Source organism: Macrobrachium nipponense, chromosome 32 (genome assembly GCF_015104395.2).
Source record: "Macrobrachium nipponense isolate FS-2020 chromosome 32, ASM1510439v2, whole genome shotgun sequence".
Classification (NCBI taxonomy): Eukaryota; Metazoa; Arthropoda; class Malacostraca; order Decapoda; family Palaemonidae; genus Macrobrachium; species Macrobrachium nipponense.
In genome coordinates this window covers 32,170,771-32,193,581 of record NC_061094.1, presented here as the reverse complement: position 1 = coordinate 32,193,581, position 22,811 = coordinate 32,170,771, and the positions used below count along the sequence as shown (strand labels likewise).

The 22,811-nt window shown below is 40.5% G+C and overlaps 1 protein-coding gene across 8 annotated transcripts in view; it reads left to right on the top strand.

Annotated features, from left to right (window-relative positions):
- Positions 1-22,811, top strand: part of LOC135207318 (AF4/FMR2 family member 1-like) — a 215,855-nt gene that overhangs the window by 119,056 nt on the left and 73,988 nt on the right. For 3 of the 8 annotated variants that reach the window (XM_064239012.1, XM_064239010.1, XM_064239014.1), the window contains exon 2: positions 4,745-5,170. The exons of the other annotated variants lie outside the window; for them this stretch is intronic. In XM_064239012.1, the coding sequence (XP_064095082.1) occupies positions 5,019-5,170 (152 nt within the window). In that variant the 5' untranslated portion in view covers positions 4,745-5,018. The remainder of the gene's footprint in view (positions 1-4,744; positions 5,171-22,811) is intronic. 8 annotated transcript variants of the gene reach the window in all.

Below are 22,811 nucleotides of genomic sequence, written 5' to 3'. Positions count from 1 at the left end.
TCCTCGGATACGATAGGATAACCGTTCGTGTTATTTGAAATGTCTGGTTTTTTGTCCTATTCGTCATCTTTGAAACGTGTGTAATGACAGGACGTTTTCGACTTTAATGTTTTTAGTTGCTTGACCACGGATAGTTTGTAGGCAGTTTGTTTTCCAAGTGTTATGATGAAATTAAGTTTTTTGGAATAGCATACGAAAAACGTCAACAGCCTTCAGATACGTTTGATGTAATGTTCTTGGCTGGGAAGGTGTGAACTTCGCGAGTAATGCAGGTACCAGTATATTATGACGCGGGGAAAGGGGACAAATAGACAATACGCACACCCTGTCTTAACTTTTAGTAATTTGTTGCTTAACGCTGATCAGTGCGAGAGGCCGAATTGCAAATTCGACAGGTTCATGTCAGGTTTTTTTTTATGTCAACTTTTAAGTAATATAAATACTGATGTCTTCATTGTTTACTTTACCAGTTAGCTATTTACAGTGTTGTGGAAAGGAGAACTTTCATAACCCAAGGCGAATGAACATTTGGATTTTTTCATTTGGTAACGAAATTGGTGTTGTCGGTGATGCTTAAACATTTTTTGCCTTCCCGTTAGTAAGCTCATCGGTAACTGTCACCTGCTTCGAGGGTGCAGTCCTGATCCGGCGATCAAATAATTTCAGACGACTTTGAACTATTATTAAGGTTATATTCAAATACATACGTTGGATAACTTATGTTCTGAAAAGTCCGTAGTCGCCGCCGATCTTGTAAAGGAATCTGTGGCAGCCTCACATTCTGTCTTCCACATCAGGATCTGTTGCTAATGATGTTACTGTCGGTAAATTATGGTGCGGAATAATGATAGCGAGAATGCCATCCCTTCAATAATACTCATCACGGTGGTAGTGTATTCTTTCTTTAACTGTAATATGGGGACTGGATTTTTCCACGAGATTGGTGGAGACCATGTATGGCAATGTTGGAATATCATGATTCTTCACAGAGCATTGGACATTTTTCCCACTTGTATAGATTTCGAAACGTTGCAAATTCCCGATTGTTTGAGGAAATTTCTCTCAGGATGACGATTGTAGTCGACGACAATGTGCGTCACCTTTTCTTTGTGTTGACCACCAAACAGCCTGTAAATATAGTGTTGAGAACTCGTAAGTCCTTCACTCACCTGCGGCTTTATTTCTGCCAACGAAGTATACAGGTCGATTTCTAAGTTTGTCTTGCCTTGTTTCTTGTAACCGAGTGTACCTTGGTTTTGCAATTTTTAGGATGTTTTGCAGGTCAGTTGGCTTGTGATTGCTGGAGGAGGAGATTGGTCTGGAAATGGTCTGTGTTGTTTTTATTTATTTTATTTAAGGATATTTCACCCCTAACCCCACCGTCAGTAATATTTCTATTCAAGGTTTTTGATGAATAAGGATGCTTGCATGTAAGTTTTTGACAATGATTAAAAGTTTGATTTTCATAAGGGGTTGTCGATGATGATTGCCTCTTTAGGGGGCCTAGTTATTGTTTCGTGTGTCACATGGAATTTAGAAAGGGTAGTTCTGCAAAACCGTTCATTTTCTCGTTTACTCTAATGATGTAGTTTGTCAGCTGTTTTTAGGTAACTGTGAGTAAACGAGTTTCTATATTAACGATTTAATGACGTTGATTTTCGCAACTGTCACTGAATACTCTACACACGGAAGCGAATTAATTCTGAATTTTTAATAGGCAGTGATAGTTTTTATAGAAAAAATTATTGGTTGATCCTAATGTGCTGGAAAATAGGACCAGTAATCTCTGGTTTGTATTTAGTCTACAAGAACCTTAAGTTTCAGTTGTCGTTCATACCTTCTGACCTACATGCGTAGTTGAAATGCCTGCGAAGTTGTCTTTGTTGCTGAAGTAATCCCTGGTTCCTACTTCGTCCCCATTTCTCTCTGACGTTTTCATGATGCTACACATGAGAAGAATATCTGTTGTATTAGGGATTTGTTGCATGCCCTTTGCTTCAGGCCACGCAGGTTTCTTAATTTGAGGTATATATACAAATGTTGACCCGATCATTTTTGCTCTGTCTTCATGATTGCCCAGTAGAGGGTTCGTTTTGGCAGGGAAAGGGGCCACCCCCTTGTGTGGTTACAATGTCACGGTAATCACTGGTGATGTTCATAATGATGAAAGACGAATATCCGCCCTCCTCCTCCTCCCCCTCTCCCTCTCCCCTCGTGAATCTTGTGTGTGTGTATATGCCTCTTGTGTTCTCTTTTGTTGAGCCCGAGACCCGATTTTTCTTCCTCTCTTAAAAAGCCACCCTCTGGCCCCTGGTCTTTCTTCAGAGCAACCCCTCACCTCCCTCAGGGGTCCCTGGACTCTCCAGTGGAGCCTCCTCGCCGTTCTCTATATTCCACCACATCTGTCATTTGGATGAGGTACGCGTCCTCCTCCTCCTCCTCCTCCTCTACCCCATTCCCTCTCCTTCCTTTCCATGTCTTCTCTTCCTTAACTCGAAGCCAACATCAGTGATCCTTAATATCAATAGTGGGGGTCTCTCTCCTCACTCATTGCTTCTCCCTTTCGCACTTCTCTTCATCTCCCTCCCTCCAACGTCTCTCTCTCTCTCTCTCTCTCCTTAACTTACCCGTCATATTACCCACCTCCATTATCCCCGCCCTCCTGTCTTCTCCCCCCATTTCCTTATGAGTTAATATAGTTCAATTTCCCACTTTTCCAATTTTTCACGCGCTCTTAAAGTTGCATAGTACTTAAGCTCCTCGGTATGTGTAATTATACACACATGTATATGTATATATACATAAGTGTTCATACATATTTGTGGCTTAATATATCTATGTTAAGTCATTTGTTTGTATGTGGCCAAACTTCCTTTTCACTCGAAAGGTAAACAGTAATCATTCCTTTCGGAGATTTTTTTCTAATCTGTGTTTCTCTTACTGGGATGTCGATTCTTTACTCTGCATCCAAATTCTCTCTCTCTCTCTCTCTCTCTCTCTCTCTCTCTCTCTCTCTCTCTGGTACCCTGAAGTATGGATGTCTCCCTCCTTTCCTTTAGCTGGGTTCTCTTTGTCCACAGTAGTCTGGAAAGTTATTTTCCCCTCAGGCCGTTACGAAAGGAGGGACGCCTCTTAAGCAAAATTATCAGCTACCTTTATGCAACTGAAAAATTGTAGTATTCATTTGCAGTTTGCGTGGGGACTTTTGTAAGTTGTGGAAATGAACTAAGACGATAAATGCTCCACCTTTACTTATTTTAATGAAAAACGCACGCGAGAGACTGTGTATATTTGTCTGTTTTCCTTTTTATTCCTGTTATGTAGGTTCCTCTTAGATTTCTTAAATAGAGAGAGAGAGAGGAGAGCTCTTGTGCTCGGCTCGAAACCCGTTGTCCTCTCTTCATCTGGTGCTTTGTGGAGCCGCTGTCAAAAGGATGGGAAGGCGAGTCGATAATGGATTCATTTCTAAGTCGGATTTGTAAAGGGATGGGGGTATTTGTCAGTGTTCTCTCTTGTTTTCAGAATAACCGTGTAGATTCACTTACATGACAGACACACTCTCTCTCTCTCTCTCTCTCTCTCTCTCTCTCTCTCTCTCCATTTAAAATAAATCCCACGCTAATTACGTTTTTTACCGATTTATTTGGTACTTGCTTCAAGTGAGTTTTAAGATGATTTAAATGACAATATTGAATCGATACCATTGGTTTTTTGTTTATCCCAATTGAGATCGGTTGATGTGCAGCAAAGTATAGATATTAAGACAACAATGTGATTGATCACAGCCTATAATTATCGATCAGAAACCTATATAAAACTTATGGGGGAGAACCGAATGTAATGGATAATGCCACTAGTCTAAATAGTATATACCTTAAATTGATGATAAGACATGACGCCAACCATTTAATATAAGTATAAAGTTGAATTGAAAATAAAAAAGCAAGGAACAAGAGTTAAAACAGGAGAAAAAAGCTGCCATCAAATGAAATTCCCAGTGTTTTCACAGAGTTCAGTCCTAATGGAGCTGTAATTAGGGGAGGAATTGCTCATTGCGGCACGTCCACACGATTCTGTTTCGTTATCAGTCATGTCTCTGCCATTCGATTGCTTTCGCCGTGTAAATAGATTGGGAGAGATAATTTTTGGAGTGGAGGCCGCCATGTCAGCCATGTTCTATCTTATCATGCCATCCTTATCTGGGAACCTTTGTGATTTGCCTTTCGATGCCGCAGCAGCCAAGGTTTAAGTTACATTTTCCTGGTGCTTTTGGTTAGGGGAACGTGTACTGGGTGCTCATTAAGGCATTTAATGAGTTTGTGTGTCCACCTCGGCATCGCGTGGCACGGATGTTTGGGTTTCAGAACGTGTATACGCGCTCTAGTGTACATCTCACGAGAGAAAGGCCACGTAGCTGTAGACTACCACTATTATCATATTGGTGTGATGTTGCTAAGGAACCCTTGTGTTTTCAAACGGCGTAGGTTTAATAAGTATATACTCTCTCTCTCTCTGTCTCTCATGTAATATATATATATTATATATATATATATATATATATATATATATTATATATAGAATATTGTACAATCCACAGTGACCACATACTGACACAACCCCCCCCCCCCCCCCCCCCCCCAAAGTGGTGAATGCTAAGACCTGCGGTACATTGGTGTATACCCTATTGAATGATGGTGTTTTTTTATGATGTTATATGTATTAATCGATGTGTTACGTGCCACAGGTTGATATATAGCTTGCCAGACCCTTTTTCTATTAAGTGCAGTGGGAATCGTGTAAGCTGAATATTTTTTACAGTGGAATTTTCTTTTATAACAAAAAAAGTTCACAAATGAGTGAAGAAAGTGGAAACGTGGCCAAGAAAGGAGCGTTTCAAACGTGTTGTAGTGATTAAGGACGTTTTTCGTGGATAATCCTTCCTTTGGAGGAATTTTGTGAGAGATGTAATTCGAGTAGTGTGGAGGTTGTTATGGCTGGGTGTTATTTGTACTTGAGTTATGGTCAACATGATTCACCGGCCGGATCACACTAAATGGCTCGCCTCTGGATATTCCAACAACAGCAATACCACCACCACTCCTTCCTCCTCCTCCTCCTCCTCCATCAACAGGCTGCAGCAGCAGCCTCATTATCACCATCATGACACAAGGTAATGTTGTCATAAAGATCTGTGTTGCCCCACTTCCCAATACTTTTCGAGATATTTGAAGTCACGAACGTAAAGCCTCGCTCTTCCTCCCTCCCTCCTCCATCCACTTCCCCCACTAGATGGAGTGGACCTATGCTTTGGAAGTGGCTTGTCAGGAGTTTAACTCTCTCTCTCTCTCTCTCTCTCTCTCTCTCTCTCTCTCTCTCTCGTAGTCTGTGCATTTATTTTTTTATGATTATATGGTTCGAGCGTTAAAACATTTAACATATATTGAACCTTCTCTGGTAAACGTCAGATGACTTAGTTGCAGTAATGACAACTTGGCAAATGAAGTCAAATTTGCTGGAATGTAACTGAGACAACTTGGGGTTGGTTAAACTGGGATATATATTATTTTGACATGACAATATTACGAAAGTTACGTGTTCTTCGTACTATTGAGAATTAAGTCATAATCGTCTGTAGTAATAGTGAAATGCATAACCAACTTGGAATGAAATTCGGCTCTTGATTTGCATAGCCATTTGTGTCGGGCCAAGAGTAATACTGTTTCATTATTTGTTATTACTTGTTAGGTTGTAAATGGTTTCAAAAATATTATAAACCTTGATGGAAAGTTGTTAACAAACAAAATCATCATGGTTTCGCTTAGGAACATTAGGAAAAACCATGAAAAGAATGGACCGGTCATATCTCATTAACGTGAAGGGAAAGCTCTACTAAGGACAGAAAAGAGAACAACTGGGTTGTTATACTGCACCAAGAATTCATTAGGGTTTGTTGGGGGCATTTGAGGAGAGTCGGCCACAGAGAAATGCCACTAATTTTAGGTCATCGATCTCCAGAGATCGTGTTATGTTTATTTCCTAGAGTCCCCCCCCCCCCTCCTCTCTCTCTCTCTCTCTCTCTCTCTCTCTCTCTCTCTGGCTTCCTGTTGTTGCGTGCGCATGGCATGGATGTCATCAGTGTGTGTGTTGACGAACCGTCTGTTTACAAGCCGAGGCATTCGGAACCTATCTCGTGCCGTTGTCCGGCATGTTAGAACAATAATATTTATACTTCGGAGAAGTGGATTGTTACAAGCATACCTGGCATACCCCTCGGAAGGCCAGGCTACGGAGGCGGAGTTTATCCGGTCATGAGAATTTGGGACGCCCTTGAGTTTCGGGTGTAAATTCTTAGTGCATATATCTTGCGTATGTTTACACAATTATACGCTTTCAAAATGTGTCGCGTATTGAGAGTCTCCTATATGGGAATGTGTTTGTATGCAGCCTTATTAAGTTGTTAGAAGCAAGTTCTATACCCTTTTGGGGGTTCTTGGGTTATTCTGTTTTCTTCCAGAAAATGTTTTCGTGGAGTATTCCTTAACTTTCCATATTTGTATGACTTGTCAAGGAATGGTATGGTTGAATATTTCTCTCTCTCTCTCTCTCTCTCTCTCTCTCTCTCTCTCTCTCTCTCTCTCTCTCTCTCTCTCTCTCTCTCTCTCAGTAGCTTGGTTTATGCTTTATGCGTCTATCTTACAACTGGATGACCCGAATGTCAAACTGGACTGTTGAGAACCTGTCAGCACATATGCCTACGGTGACTTAGAGAGAGAGAGAGAGAGAGAGAGTCAATATTATTTAGTATCAAAACGGGAGAGCCGATACGAGGTAATCCTTACCCAACAGAGTGAGACCATTCTTAAGATATTCTCTCAGGAATTCCCATTTCGATACTTTATGGTATCTCTTGGGGAAGCAGTTGACATAGGTCGGTGAATAATGTCACCTTTTCACGCACATGAACCGGGTCTATATCTAGGAGACTGAACCACCTTTTTCTCATCACCATTTTTTTCTTATCATTCTTCTTTTAAGAGTTTTCCCCGTGTGTTGATGTCAGCAGCATCTCTGGCTATTTTTGTCTTGGGTGGATTCTTAAGCTTCTCAGCATCTTTGGGGTGACGGGAAGTGATTCTTGCAGTTGGTATCAGCTCGATAAATATCGCATTGTTACGTTTTTCCCTGGTATAACTCTGTTAAGAGATAATGTATACTGTACCTACACTTCCACCTTTTGTTATGTGGGAGACTGTAAGAATGGTGTAGTAAGGATAGAATGAAATCAACAATATTTCTGATGTTAATGACGTATATTTGAATATAATGTGCATAGACTTTAATTTCATTCTCTCTCTCTCTCTCCTCTCTCTCTCTCTCTCTCTCTGTGTGTGTTGTGTGTGTGTGTGCATTTGGATTATTTTGCATAATATTGGTATCTTAAAAAATTTGGCGAATATTTTAAGTAGGCCGACGTTGTAATCTTTATATCACTTGTGGCTTGTATTTGAATATTTGTAGAAGCAGCCACTTTTCCAACATTACTACCACCCATAGTTAAGGAATTTTGGTTAGATATTGGGTTATTGCCCGATATCACGCTGTAACGCGAGCTCACCATTTTATATAATCTATATATATATATATATATATATATATATATATATATATATATATATATATATGATATAAATACATAAAAATCAAATTCCTTTTTTCACACCTGTTGCCGATCAAATCGGACCCTGTCCTGTATTCACGTTAGCACTTGCTAAGCGACCCCGCTTTTACTTTCAGAGAGAGAGAGAGAGAGCACATAATTTCACTAATCGCTTTCGTTCGAAACTGAAATATGAGTCATTTTAATTCATGTCATATTTGTTCATATTGTTATTTGTCTGTTTTTAAGGAAATTCATATAATATAGTATATATATACATATATATAATCAAACTGCATTCCCAACGGTCAACTAACTATCAGATTATCAGAGGCTTCTGGATATTTTGGGGGTGGACCCCCCCCCCCTCGTGTTATCACTCCTTGTCCGGTTTGTATAGCGAACGCTAATCATTCATTCAGCAACCTCTCCATGCTACCTACCGCTAGAAGAGAGAGAGAGAGAGAGAGAGAGAGAGAGAGAGAGGATCGACGTGTTGTTTAGAGTAACTCGACCAGAGACAATGCAGTTTTATTTTGGTTATGCAAATGGTCTTGGATATATTTTCGAGACAGAAGTTCATGTCCATATATTAACATGGTCTTCAGAAGCATTAGCCCTGCGCTGCAGTGTTTATGTCTGAGCCACCTGCGTGTGAGTAAATTGTTTGTGTGTGCGCGCGTATGCATGCATGTACGCTTCCGTGTATATCCTAGTGTGAAGGCATTAAACGAAGCGAGTGTGAGAATGAGGTTCTCATGCAGTCTTCCCCTTGGCAGGCGTCCAATAGAGAGAGAGAGAGAGAGAGAGAGAGAGAGAGAGAGAGAGAGAGCGAGCAAAAGGGCTATAGAAGTAATAGCAGCGAATAACCATTATTGATAGCATTGGACCTTTGGTTTTGCTTTTATTCGCTAGTCATTTATTTTTCATGATACTCTAGACGTTTCGTACCACGGGCTTGTTGATATTTTACTATTGATGAGTATCGAGTTATAGGTCTCCATGGAGACGTGCACACACGTTGTATATATAATACTTGCTGATGTGTTCTTGCGACAGTTAGAGGAAACTGGAAATGGGTCGTACTTGTTAGGTGCTTAACCTTGCTGCTAGTCATTGGAGAGAGAGAGAGAGAGAGAGAGAGAGAGAGAGGAGCTGTCAGCCTATGCAGCAGAAGGAGTAGCTCCTTGAGGAGGAGGAGACATTGGTGTGTAATCTGACTGGTGTAGAGTGGACGTAACTTAGAGAATTCTTGCTGCAGCGTCGTGCACCGGTTGGCCCTGACCTGCTCCCACTGCTCCGACATACTGCCTTACTACCAGCTCCCATGATCCCCCCCCAGGCCCTTCCTTCTCCCTAATTCACTGATTCACCCAGTTGTCTGTCTGTGCTAAAATCTCCTCGACAAGTAATGCCAAAGACGAACGAATAGCCATCAGGTTGGTTGTCATGATTTGAAATCGACTTATGTCAACTGACTTCGCGTCGACCTTGGGCTTCTACTGAAGTAGCCTAAGTGCTGTGCACACACACACACACACACACACAGCTGTTGACATGCATGTGTAGGTATTGATTGATCTGCAGTTGCAAAATGGGTATCGAGTAGGAAGGTGTCTTTTGTGTGTGTGAATTGGGTGGTCGTGATATGGTAATTTTGCATGTAATCATTCAGTGTTTGGCAAATTGCTCTCTCTCTCTCTCTCTCTCTCTCTCTCTCTCTCTCTCTCTCTCTCTCTCTCTCTCTCTCTCAAAATAGTTCTTATCTGTGACAGCAGAAGGCGCATTAAAAGGCCAAAACTCTGCGAAGCCTAATAAGAGACTCATGTGACTCATATTATTTGCGTCTCGTCTTGATTTAAATCCTGCTTCCCAACAGCGGCAACTTTGTTTATTCAATTCAGCTTGTGTTTACCATGCACTTGAGCCGAACGGATTTCTTATCTCTTTTTCATAGGTTTTAATATTTTGTTGAAATTGTTTGCTTTGGCGACTTTTTGCAGTCTCGGCTTTCTGCCTTTCCACAGGCAGAGACCACTTTGATAAAATGTCTTGAAGACTGGAAAGTTGCTGTTATCTATCTGATCGGTGAGATCGCTCTGTAGGCGGCCTGGGAAAGGGAGGAGGAATTTTACCATCAATTTTTGGGAAGGTGTTGGCTTACTTGGTTCCCTGAGTCGTCGTTGTTGTTGTTGTTGAAGATTACGCCAGCCTTGTGCTGGCACGGGCTCTTGCTCCTAGAGCAGCCCGTAGCTGGATTATCTGTAAAGATACAAAAACGGTGCTTTTGGCGGTTATTTGTAGAAATGAAAGAGGGAGACAGGCAGGATTGCAACCCCTTTGAACCTTACGTACCCATTAGTAGGAGAGAAAGCTTTATAGTAGTGGGACTCAGCCTAGTTGGAGAGTGCTGAGTAGGAAATGGAAGCGAGTTTTAGTTTGAGGGAAAGGTGATCCCTCCTTGCGTCGCAGGTTCTGTCAGTTTATGGTTCGGAACTGTAGGCCTCCTTAGGCATGATCTAATCCTCTGCCGCCAATTCCTTACAGATGGGTTGTAAACAAAAGTATTATCCGCCTTGTCAGACCTGTTCCACAAAGAGGCGCCGAGAAATGGCCCTTGGGATCTGTAGTCGGCTTTTGTGTCCATGGAGGGTCACCCACCGCTTGAGAACATTGCTTTTGTAAATAAGTTTCACGTAAGTCCTGTATGTAACTTGTTGCGTCATAAAAAGGAAAGTTTTATTGTGCCGTTCGGCATCTTTTGGCAGAAGGTGGGAGTTTTGTTTATGATGAGTATTGTGATTCTTTAGTTATTAATGAAATTGTTTGTTTTAGTACGATGGTAAATTTATTCACTCTTAACCCCGAGGACGGCCAACGCGTCTTGGAGGGATAGAGGTTAAGTGTAGTGTGTGTGTGTGTGTGTTTAGTTCAAGGGTACGAAGTCGTTAGTGCTTGCAATATCTTGACTTCTTATTCCTTGATAGTTTGCTTCATAGGAAAGCAAATTATGTTTTTGAATCTGGCTGGAGGAATCACGTTGACCGGTTTGGTTAAATACATGATTTGTTATTGGTTCTTAGAGTTCTGTAGAATGGGGAAACAGTAAATATTCGTTTCCGCGGAAGAATCTGTCTTAGCGTTGAATAAGCTTTTGGCGGGTAAATTATATATAAGACCTAACGTGTACTCATAGTATGGTGACATTGCATGTTTAGCAACAAAAGTTATGCTACAGTTTCACATGTGTGCGCACGTTTATTTGTAGTAAATTTTAACGTACTTCTGATGGGGTTGTTTTACTCGTCAATTAACTTATTTCAGTATTAGAGGAAAAATGTAGATTGTACAGAATACAGATCACGTTTCGTGTTTACGAAATACGTATCACGTGTCGTGTTAACTTTGAAATGATTGTATTGGAAGATGTCATGTACTCGACATAGGGTGTGGTAAAGCACCGTGCATCCTTATTTTGCAATCATTGGACACTAGAAACTACACACATGGACATTTATTACACACGGGTTTGAACTATGTATTTGGGAACATAAACAAGTGGTAGTATATGGTGATTACCCTCATTTATTATAATCTGTCAAAGTTGGCGAGGATTCACACAGTGACGCTTAAAGTCAAATTGATTTCTTTACATTTTTGTGGCCCTTTTCTTCCTGATGGGAATTTTTGATGTTGAGACGTAATACTAGCAAGATATATTTTCCCCTGAGAAACCCACTGTGGCTTTGATGCGAGCATGAAGCCCTTGCACAAGACATATTTATGTATGTCGTATTTATTTCATTTAATAGTGATTAGAATAATTTTTTTTTTACCGTTGTTCTTTAAGTCTCTTTATTGACATCTTCCCGCGACCATGGTTCATTAGGGCACAATCGTGTTGGATTACAGAAGGCATAACCCCAGTAACTGACTTATTTCAACAATTCACCGAATCCTCACCGGTAACACTGTAATTTGCCGTGTGGAGCGAGTCGCCTTGTGAATGTTTTCACCCACATCTGATTCACCCGAGCCAAGTGTTTGAACATAACCTTGCAGCGTCATATATATATATATATGTGTGTGTGTGTGTGCGTGTGTGTGTGTTCGTGTATGTAATGCTTTAAATATCACCGTAGATGCACGTGACTTCATAAAAATAAGCGAATACCACAGGGAAATGATAGGCAGAAATCCAAGCGCTTTCGTCTTTACTAAGACATTGTCTTAGTATATATATGTTTTTTTTTTACGCCTTCCTTGTTCGGTGATTGATTAGAGATCTTCCGTTACAAAACTCCACATTGCTTCATCGTCCGTTCCCTTCCCTTCCCTCTTACATCAGCTTCTTTTTCCCCCCATCGAAGGCTGTGGTATTCTCCCACTATCATGGGGGAGCACCGCCAATGTCTAAGTATTTCTTGAGGCGTTGGGGAATTTCTTCCTGTCCAGGGTAACGGGAAATTCCGATTTCTTCTTTAATAAACGTGTTGGCTTTCTTTGATGGCAATGATCTTTCTCTCTGCACGTTTTTAGGCAAATACCTCATTTTGCACTTGGCTCTTTCACGTGTTACAGGGAGGAGCGAGAGCTAGCTGGCTGGCTGGCTGGCTGGCTGGCTGGCTGGCTGGCTATCTAGCAGCTGGAGTGGGTCACGGGGATGGCAGTGGTGAAAGTGAGCGCGCGGGTGTGTATGTGCGTGCGTGCGTGTGTGAGTGAGTGAGTGAGTGTGTGCGGGGTCGGAGCATACTGGCTGCGGGGGAGGGGTGAGGGGCGCAGGGAGGAGATTACGGAAGGTGAACTGGGAGGAGGCCGAGTACCGGGAGCCGCGAAGAGGGGGGAGTGTGGTAACCAACCCCCCCCCCTCCGTTTAGACTGTTTTCATCTGTGGCGTTCGTTGCGTCTTCCCCAGTCCCCACGATCTCCACCCACGTATTCCAGTATTTCCTTCTGTTGTTGTATCATGTCATTGAGGGTATTCTTCCCGTCGTCCACTTGCACAAAGACGTTGACGTTTTGTAGGAGTTAGTCTTGATGCATTCGCTGTTCCCATCTGCTTCTAATTTTAGCGTAAAGGAGGTTTGGCTGGCACTGGGAGCCTACGTGATTATGTACACCTACGCTCCATTTTGTTGCCCGAGCGAACCTGTTGATGATTTACCTAGCTGAAAGTTTGTTATTTCTGGTAGTTAGCATTTCAGTCCTTCAGTGCCCTTCCGTGGGTTTCATGTATGTGGCATTTGCGAGACATTCCTGTCCACATTCATATCAGATTGACCCGAATGTCTTCGCCTAGTTTATCGTTTATCTTTTTGGTTAGTTTCCTCCAATCTGTCAACGATTGAAGGAATTGTTTTTATGCATGACGTTGTTTATGTCAGTGATTTTCGTTGTATTCCTGTCAGAGCTCTTCATGGGACGGTAGGTGCGGAAGCCAGTCTGCCTTGCATTAAAAGTGAAACTTCGAGTAATGATTTTTTTTTTAAGGGGGAGGGGGTTTAAAAATTGTCTAGATAAGAGAGATGTCAAGAGAATGTTCATATAGTAATAGTAGCCTAATTGCTGTCAAGAAAGCAAACTGGAGTATCCCATTGCTGTGTATCTCACCGTTTCTGTTAACCTTTAGGCGCGTTTCATAAAGGTCGAAGTTTAAGACTGTAGATTATGTTTGTGTCGTTATGTGATATGTATATATATATATATATATATATATATATATATATATATATATATATCACACTGCTTAATAGTAAAGGAAATGACTAAAATTATGGAATTATTATGATGCTTTCATATGTTAAAATGATCCCCTTACTTGAATTTTACAGTACGGTGCTCTTTCTTATGCTGGGCCTCTTCTGCCCTTCGCAACTACGTGTATATATTGCCATTTGTAGTATGTCTCTCTCTCTCTCTCTCTCTCTCTCTCTCTCTCTCTCTCTCTCTCTCTCTCTCTCTCTATATATATATATATATATATATATATATATATATATATATATATATATTATAATGATATGCATGATGATGGACTTTATTTTTGTTGATTATACCTATATTCATTTGTGATGTTATATAATATTTTCTCACGTTCCACCCAATGAAAAGGTGCTAGATTTCAGGGATGACAGCGGGGCAATTTGTTGGTATTTTGACTTGTTTCATCGGACTAGTATGACTTGGTAATAGTAATGAGTATTGAAAGGAAAGGAGCTAAAACCAGCAAAGGAAGCTATATACAGACAAGTAGGAATTTCCGTGGCCTTCAGTGAAGTAAATACAAATTATTTGGCAGAATAATCTAAGGTGTTTTCTTGTGAAATAAAAGAATTTGGCGTTTTTGGTGTTGCTCTCAGGATGTTTTTAGACGCCATTTTGTTTTACAGCAAATCAACAGTCAGCAGTTGGGGAAAGTAGTGTAGTTGAGTGGTTTGAAATCCTCGATCCAGAACAAAGTTTTGGCTGACTAGTTCTGCCTCTTTCTGTGATGCACGTTTTGTTTGTCCGAATGTTTGCTTTTAGACGTCAACTCATTTTTCTTAGGTAACGTATACGATTCCCGTTCCGGAATCAGATCAGAATCTTGGGATAGCTGAAGAGAACCGAAATCCCGAAGTGACGCGTAGGCGACAAGGCTTCCATATTCCCGCGTATTATTACCGGATTCACAACTTCCTTTTGTGACCTGTTAGCCTGTTAACGTTCCTCAACTGGCCACTTCCTGTGTGGTGCCTGCGCGCCAACACCGGGAAAGGGTCGAATTTCCCCTTCTCTCTCTCTCTCTCTCTCTCTCTCTCTCTCTCTCTCTCTCTCTCTCTCTCTGCGTAGTATTGCGTAATGCAAGTCAGGTGACACTCGGGCAACTGTTTGTTATAAAATGTATCGTTTTACGTGAGCGTTGTAAGACTTATTATCAGGGGATGAGCTCTTCGTTAGGTGGTACTTCATTCCGTCAAAGCCCTTCATTTAATCTATATTTTGAATTCCTGCTGTTTATTCACTTTCGGAAGCTCCAGCTTTCTGCGTATTGAAGATTTTAAGAGTAATGTGCTTCATCTGACTCTGAGACCTATTTTGGCAGCACAGACCTTCTTCTATGTATATCTATTCTGTAACCCTCTTATAGTATTCATAATATCCATACTGAAACCCTCTTATAGTATTCATAATACTCGCCCAACTGCCAGAGGACCAGCGTTCAACTTGATGCCCGAGCCCTTTCCGGTGGGGCTGTTCCGTTGAACCTCTGATTGGTCGCAGCTAAGGTGTTAGGGTACGGGCCTTAATACTGTCGAAAATTGGGGCACTGATATACCCGTGCAAACTGGTGCTGTGGCCTGTGAGGATAAAAGGCTTTTAGGAAAACACAAGCACATACCAGTAGTTACGTCATACACCTTGTATATTTTGAAGTAACTTTGCGATGCGGTTTGTATGATTTCATTTGTCGGCTATGAATTGGCCAAATAGTTTCATAACAGTTATCTGGAAAATCATAAGTAACTTGAACCCAAGTAGGGAGCTCAGCAATTTCATATATAAAGTTACAATGTATGACGACAAATAGTTTTCGAAATGTATTTAAAACGAAATAGTTGTCCTGCATCTACATTCTATTCGAGTTTTTATTCTGTCTTATTATTGATGGTAGTGCCCTTCACGTACTGCATTCGGATTCGATTTATATTCGGTATCATGTCAAATCGTTCCTCACCTACGCGGTCAACATATAAGGTCATTAGGGAGGGTTTCATTTACAAGTTCAACCAGTGGAGGAGGGAAGTGCTGCTTATTATTATTTTTATATTATTATAGCAAAGTTATTTCCATACTTTGAATTAGTGTTTGTTAATTTTTTTAATCATATTTTTTTATTCTCAATATCGTTGCTGACGGTAGCGGATGTTTTTGCGCTATCATTCGGTTGGAGAGTCTGCCATTTTATAATCTGTTCCTTTGGTTTTGCGTTTTCTATGTCAGTGTTCAGTTGTTCCCGTCTGCGATCTTGCTTTGAAACCTTTACTTGACGGCTAATTATTTTATCCGCATTTCAGCATTAAGTGTGCTTTTCGATTCAGGGAAAACGAATTGTCGAAAATTAAAGAAATCCAAAGTTCTCGCAAAAGTTTTAGGCGAGATGATGTTGGAGCGTCATCTTGCAGAGGCGGATTATTCGGTGATAACCTGTCTCTCTCGCCAGAGCCAGGTGATATCCAGTTAGGTCTAGTTCATGCAGCAATCGCCCTGTCGGAAGGAAAGACGTGAGGTGCCGCTGTTCTCAGCACTCTTGTGGAGAAGTTATTTTGCTTGATAAGCCTGCTGCTACGAGAAAGTGACACGGCTTCGCTTCGTATTACTTTGGATAGCGTCGTCATAGTTGTAGAAACTGTTTGCGACGTTGAGAGGGAACTTGATTGAAAAAAAGAGGGTGTCTTTGTCTCCGCCCCCTCCCCCCCCTCCCCCTTTCACTTCCTTCCTCCTGCAGGCTCTTCCGCCTCATCTTTCCAGAGGGATGCGAAGAAAAGGGTGGGAGAACCGAGACTTATAAATCTTGACCGAGTGCACGGGGCTGAAAGAGACAGGTTTATGGTGTGCCTTGAATTTAAAGGAGGCCCGAGATGTATTCCTGGTGCTCTTTCCCCTCCTCCTCTGTTATTTATCCCCCTCTTCTTCTTCTTTTTCTTCTTTTTCCTCCTCTTCCTTTCCAACGCAGAAGGCGAAAAAGGAGACATTAGTCGCAAGAAGACAAAGAGGCCGGTGGTCGGGGTGGTGTTCCAATGCACATAACCTCCTCCCTCCCTCCCTCTACCGCGCCACTGACTTTTATGTAGGTCATGCCCTCCTTACCGAAGATCCATCATCATTTGACTTGCGAAGATTTGCATTGCTTGTCGGACGCTCCCGGGAATTGTAGAGTTGATCAGGGAATGTACTTCCAGGATAGGAAAGTTTGTTGTTGTTGTTGTTTTTGTTGCTGATATTAAGATGTTTCAGCCTTTGTATGTCACCTGCTGTTCACTCATGTATAAGCATACTCTTGTGTGTGTATATATATTAAATTATATATATATATATATAATATTAATATATATAACACAACACAGTATGCTCAAAAACACTGCGTGAACAGCAGCTGACATACAGACTGACATGCATCTTAATATCTGCAACAAAAACAACAACAAAACACTTTCTTTTATATGTATATTATTATTATTATTTATTTATTATTATTATTATTATTATTATTAATATTATTATTTTAATGGACGTTCTCTTAGTTGTAAGTGTTTGCTCCCTGGAAATTTGCGTCAGGTTAAACTCTGGACTGTATTCCATACCAAAAAAAAAGTTCGATAGGAAGGCTTTTAATGTTTGTATATTTGTGGATATTGGACTGTGAACCAGAAATAACATCTGAATTCCAGTTTAGTTAGGAATCAATTTTGTTTTTCTGTCCACGAACACTGACTCGGACCTGAGTATGTGGAATTGTCCATAATTTTGGTTATAGTGGTAGTTATGGTAAATGGACTGTCTTGATATTGAGACATATTAACAATAACATTAAAAATAATTGGTGATAATGATTACGTTGAGTCCACTTAATTTTGTTTTAAATATTATTTATTTTTAAAGCACTGTAGAATTCGCATTAACAATAACATTAAAAATAATTGGTGATAATGATTACGTAGAGTCGACTTCATTTTTTAAAAAATATTATTTATTTTGAAAGCGCGGTAGAATGCGCCCATAAAAGTTGTGTAAAGTTACTGGAGAGTAAATTCTGAATGAATTACTCTGGCGACATAAACACCCGCTTACTTCTTGCAAGTGTGGGCGGCGACGGACTGGTCGAGTTCATGGGATCGATGCTGTTATGGAATACGATTGAATTACGTCGCATTCGTGAATCATTTGAGTCTAGAGCACCTTAGTAGATAATGATAATTATTTTCTTATGCAGTCAGGAGCTTTTTTTTTTTTTTTTTGTTTTTTTTTTTTTTTTCTCCCAAGGTTGTATTCGTTTTTTTCTCTCCCCTGGTTGTATTTTTCTTCCTTACCAGTTTGTATTTTTTTCTCTTCCCAGGATGTCTCTCTCTCTCTCTCTCTCTCTCTCTCTCTCTCTCTCTCTCTCTCTCTCTCTCTCTCTCTCTCTCCCCCCCGAACGTTGTATTCGAAACACACAAGTGCAGTCATAAGGGGATATATATCTCTAGTTGATGTTTATTAGATGTTTTTTAACAGCCCAGTTCCGTCGTCATCTGGGAATAATTGCAGAAAAGTGAGACTGTTATTAATGTACAAATCTATGAGGGTGGGACAGAGATAAAAGAATCAGCCAACAGGATTGGGGGATTAGTGGTAATGATAAGAAAGCCAAGTAGCACCCTCCATTGTCGAAATGAATTGTTGACGTCTAGTGAGCGATGAAAATCCCCAGATAATTTGAGGGGCGGCGGTGGTGGTGTCTTGATCGTTGATGTGTCTCTCTTCTTGGAGTTTTCACAAGTTTAATGTAGCAGCTGAAATGAACAGTTCTTTATTTATTTATTTATTTATTTATTTATTTATTTATCTTTTTTTTCCTTGTGTTTGATGGAGTGTTTACCGTTTAGCTTATGTTTCTATGCTATGTTTGCCCTAAAGTGGCGATGCTTTCTCAAATAAGTGTTAGAGGACCTTTTTTTATTTTATTTTAATGCACGTCATAGCGGCGGCAAGATGGACATCATTTTCTCGTGACATTCTCCTGATTTGAAAACCCAATATCCGCCGGCGCTTGAACGGCTTTAGCTGTTGTCGACTCCAGGTAGCAGATGGGGCACTCGCTGGCACCTTTAAAGCAGCGCCCTGAGTTTTTGGCGTTTCGAAGACTGTAAGAACAACATAGTAACTCAAAATGCAATAGACTTGGTAATAAATGAACCGAAGCCATTTCTTCTAACGATGCTTGTTTCATTCGTAAATTTCGGTGGTGGATTTTCTTTTGTCGATATATTTTTAATTTTCGATTTTCTTATATTTAATTCTGGTAAAACTTATTAAAAGAAAGGAAAAAAACTTTCTTGTCCAAAAAGTACTCTTGAGGAGGAGGCTCGCCCAATATTTAGAAAGTGTCCCCCCCCTCCCCCTCCCCATCTGTTGCTCAGGGGAAAATAACATTAAATAGGCCATATTGCAAGATCTATTTGAGGTCAATATTCCATGTCAAGTGAAATCTAATTGTTTTTCTATAAATTAATAGAATTTATTTATTTTATTATAATGCTTTCTCCGTCGTTGTCCATTTGACTGTTGGCTTCCTGTTATATATTTCATTTTGCTCTCAAAAGGAATTTTTAAAAATGTGGGGTTCGCATTTCTCAGTTTTCATGACAGAACCAGAGGCCTTAGTCGTCTCGGGAATTCGACACGAACGACGGAGTTCCTGTAGGACAACCTAGGTCTATAGAATGAGGACGCTGTATTCCATTGTTATTTTTGACGCGTTAATTTGGTCTTTAGCAAAGCGAAGGTGAACAGTTTTATTTCTTTTCATTTAGTTTCGCCCTTGTAAAAAATATTTATTAGTTTTTAACAGTTTTTCGTTTACTGTTAGCCTTGAAATTTACGATTCGTTCTTTTGTCTTGAAATCTGGCCAGAAAAAATGCGCGATTCGGTGCTCTTTCATACTAGTGTTCTTAACCGTAGTTGTGGTGCGCGGCTTTGCAAACGGCGAGGCGCATTATTTGGTGTAACCTTGACTCGTTATAACCGAGACCTTCCTTTTTGGCATTGTAAAGCCCAATGCTAACTCCCTCACTCCTTTATACCTACCTACCTGCCTTGTCTTCCCCCATCCCTCCCTCCCTATTATTCACTCGTCTCACTGACCTTTTAATCACTTTCTCTTGCTTTTGCCTCTCCTTGGTCTTCCCTGTCACTCCTCCCCTCCCCTCCCCATTCTCCTCAACATACTCCTCCCCATGACCCCCCGCCTCCCTCTCCCATTGCCGTCAAGAGATTCAAGGTACAACGGAGCCACTGCTACATGATTCATTCCCTTTAACCGAATGGAATGTACTGTACTGCTGTGCTGGATCTTTTGCATACGCGAATGGAAGTGGCCACTTTCTTATTCGGCTTCAGGGGTCCTTAGGTTCCCAAATAATTGAGGACGTATATATGTCGGCAAATAAAAAGGACCTTCGATCTTTCGTAGTGAAAGGTCACGCCATCTTATGTTTGTGTGCCCTTTTTGCTCTTAACATTGACCTGATGATCACAATTGAGCTTTTTGCTGTGTTTTTTTTGTGACACAGGATAACCAGCGTTGTGGTTCGTCAGAAAGTATAACTCTTCCCACTCTCTGTGAAACATTTATTAAAATGAAGTCTTTTCATATGGCACTTTTAATCCGCATGGGCTGATAGAACGCCAAATATGAACCTATCCCCTCTTGCGGTGTACTGTAGGCATTACTTAACGGTTCTTTGCAAGTCTCTCGTCGGGTCCGTTCATTCCTTTTACTTTATCTCCGTTCATATCCTCTAACTTAAATCGTACCTTCCAGCCTCTCCCAACAATCGATTCATAATGCAACTGCGAGAGGTTTATCCCTGTTCCACCTGTAAAGCATTTCCAATGTAAATTTCAAGTTTCAGCGCTGAATGCCCCCATGGGTCCCAGTGCTTAGTCTTTAGCCTAAATTGTATCTTGTTCTATTGCATAGCCTCTTCGACTCATCATCAAAATATAATTTGCACTTGTTCCCTCTTGGAAGTGAGACTGTCTTCAGTGCCTCTCCTCTCCGCCAACCTTGTCTGAAAGGAAATGCCTCGCATTCCATTCCATCTGGTCAGAAATAGGGAAAGGGTTTGGGTGACGTCGGTGGGGCGTTTGTTGAGGGAATTGGGTGGCGGTTTCACAGAAATTTATTTCATTCCAAGGAAGATTTTTTTTTTTTTTTTTTTTTTTTTTTTTTTTTTTTTTTTGACTGGCCGCTATTGTGGTTTTGAATATTTCCCTTCGGATGGTTTTTCAGGTATTTCATTTATTGATGAGAGGCGGTCAGTTGAGTTCATTGTTGTCTCAGCCTTTGCAGTGGGTGGTTGTTGTGGAACAAATATATATAGCACATGCAGGCAGTATTGCAAGTTGTGAGATAGAATTACGAAGCTCAAAAAAAAAGTAAATTTCACAAAATGAAATCAAAATGAAATAACCTATAAAGAGGCTGAGTGAAGTAAATGAGGATGGAGATACACCAATAGATAAGCGCCTCAGTGGCGTGATCGGTATGGTCTTGGCCTGCCACCTCGGTGGCCGCGAGTTCGATTCTCGGGCGTTCCATTGAGCGGTTAGAGATGTGTATTTCTGGTGATAGAAGTTCACTCTCGACGTGGTTCGGCAGTCACGTAAAGCCGTGGGTCCCGTTGCTGAATAACCACTGGTTCCAGGCAACGTAAAAAGACACAATACAAACAAACACCAATAGATAATGTGTGCTTAGGCAGGGAGCTTGGTATAATTTTGGAATCTAACCGGACGAAGGTTCATATAAAATTATACTGTATAGGAGATTATTTTTGTTCAAAAAATATAATTAGAATGTTATGTCGTGATTGCGTTTCGCTGGAGCTAGGCCAAATTAACCCAGTATGGCATATCTTCTGTGAAGATCAAGGGCTTGTAATATATAGGTAGAAATAAAGCTGACATAACTTGAGAGTGATTACTGACTTCCCTTTTTCTATTATTTTGCTTTCGAAAAAAATGCAAGAAGTATTTGGAAAAGTATAATCATGGCTGCTTTCTTATATACATAAGTTATTGAGAAAATGCTAAAGCTGGTTATCATGAGGAATCAGAAAATTGGAAAATGGAAACAGTTGAAAAATGAAAATTTGCATGATATGGTTATGGTCAGTGACATGACAACAACAAGAGAGAAATCTGATAAGAAAGAAGCTTAATTTTTTTTACGGGAATAACTATCATCAGGAGGAATCGTGGTTGACAAATTGCTAGATGTAGTTTGTAGGCGTCTCGGATTTTTTTGGCGTAAAGCTCTCTTCACGCCTTGTACATATGAATAGTTTCCAGTTGCCATGCCGAAAGACTCGTTCGTGTTACCTCCGGTATTGCCTCGCCCCACACGAGGATAGAAGCATTGGTCTCGTGTGGTGGATACTATAATAGTCAAGCTTGCCACCTACGTTTTAATTTTGTGATGTGAAATTGTAGTAATGGAAGAATCTCTGTGTGTGTGTGTGTGTGTGTGTGTGTGTGTGTGTGTGTGTGTGTGTGTGTGTGTGTGTGTGTTCTATTATATTCCATTCTATTCTTCAGTTTTCAAGAATAAAGATATACTCTATTGTGCCAGAATGATTTCATATGAAATGAATTTTGTAATCATTGGGACTATTTCCCTCTAACAGGAACTCATTCAGCACCTGAAGCGCAAGTCTCGTGTAGAATGTATTGGCATGAGTGTCTTGACTTCCATGAAATTAGTCGTTTCTTCTAAATGTAGTTGGTTAAAAATGTTGAGTGGCGGGTTTATATACGGTATTATGATCCTTTCTGACGTTGCTAAAAAGTGTATGCGCTTTCTCCCGTGTGTTGTCTTCCATGCCAGAGTCAAGTTAGACTTACTCTTTCCAAGGTAATGATTCTTGAAAATTCATAAAGACCTCGACTCATTTTCAAGGTAATGATTCTTGAAAATTCATAAAATTGCCAACTTCTTGAAATATCCATGGTAATACACTATGGTTAGGACAGAATTTACTGTACAATATAATTGTATAGGTGAATAGCAGATAGTCGAATTGCGCTTCGTGGCATCACAGTTTCTTTCATGCTGTTTCATGTGATTATATATTATATTTATATTATATATATGATTGTTGTTGTCTTCCTAGTCAGTTGCATCACGAAAGTAGGTTAGACGTCATTTGAAAATGGATGGCAATCATTTGCGTCAGCTTTAATGTTAACTTTTCAGTGTTTTATTTCCTGGTGTTCTGTTTATGATCTGCGATTTTGCGGTGCTTGTTAATTTCCATTTTTTTCTCCTGAAAGTGTCCTGACCATTTTTTCTTTTCCTGTTTGTGTTCACGTTTTCTTTATTCTACTCATTGTCCCCATTTCCGTTTTCGT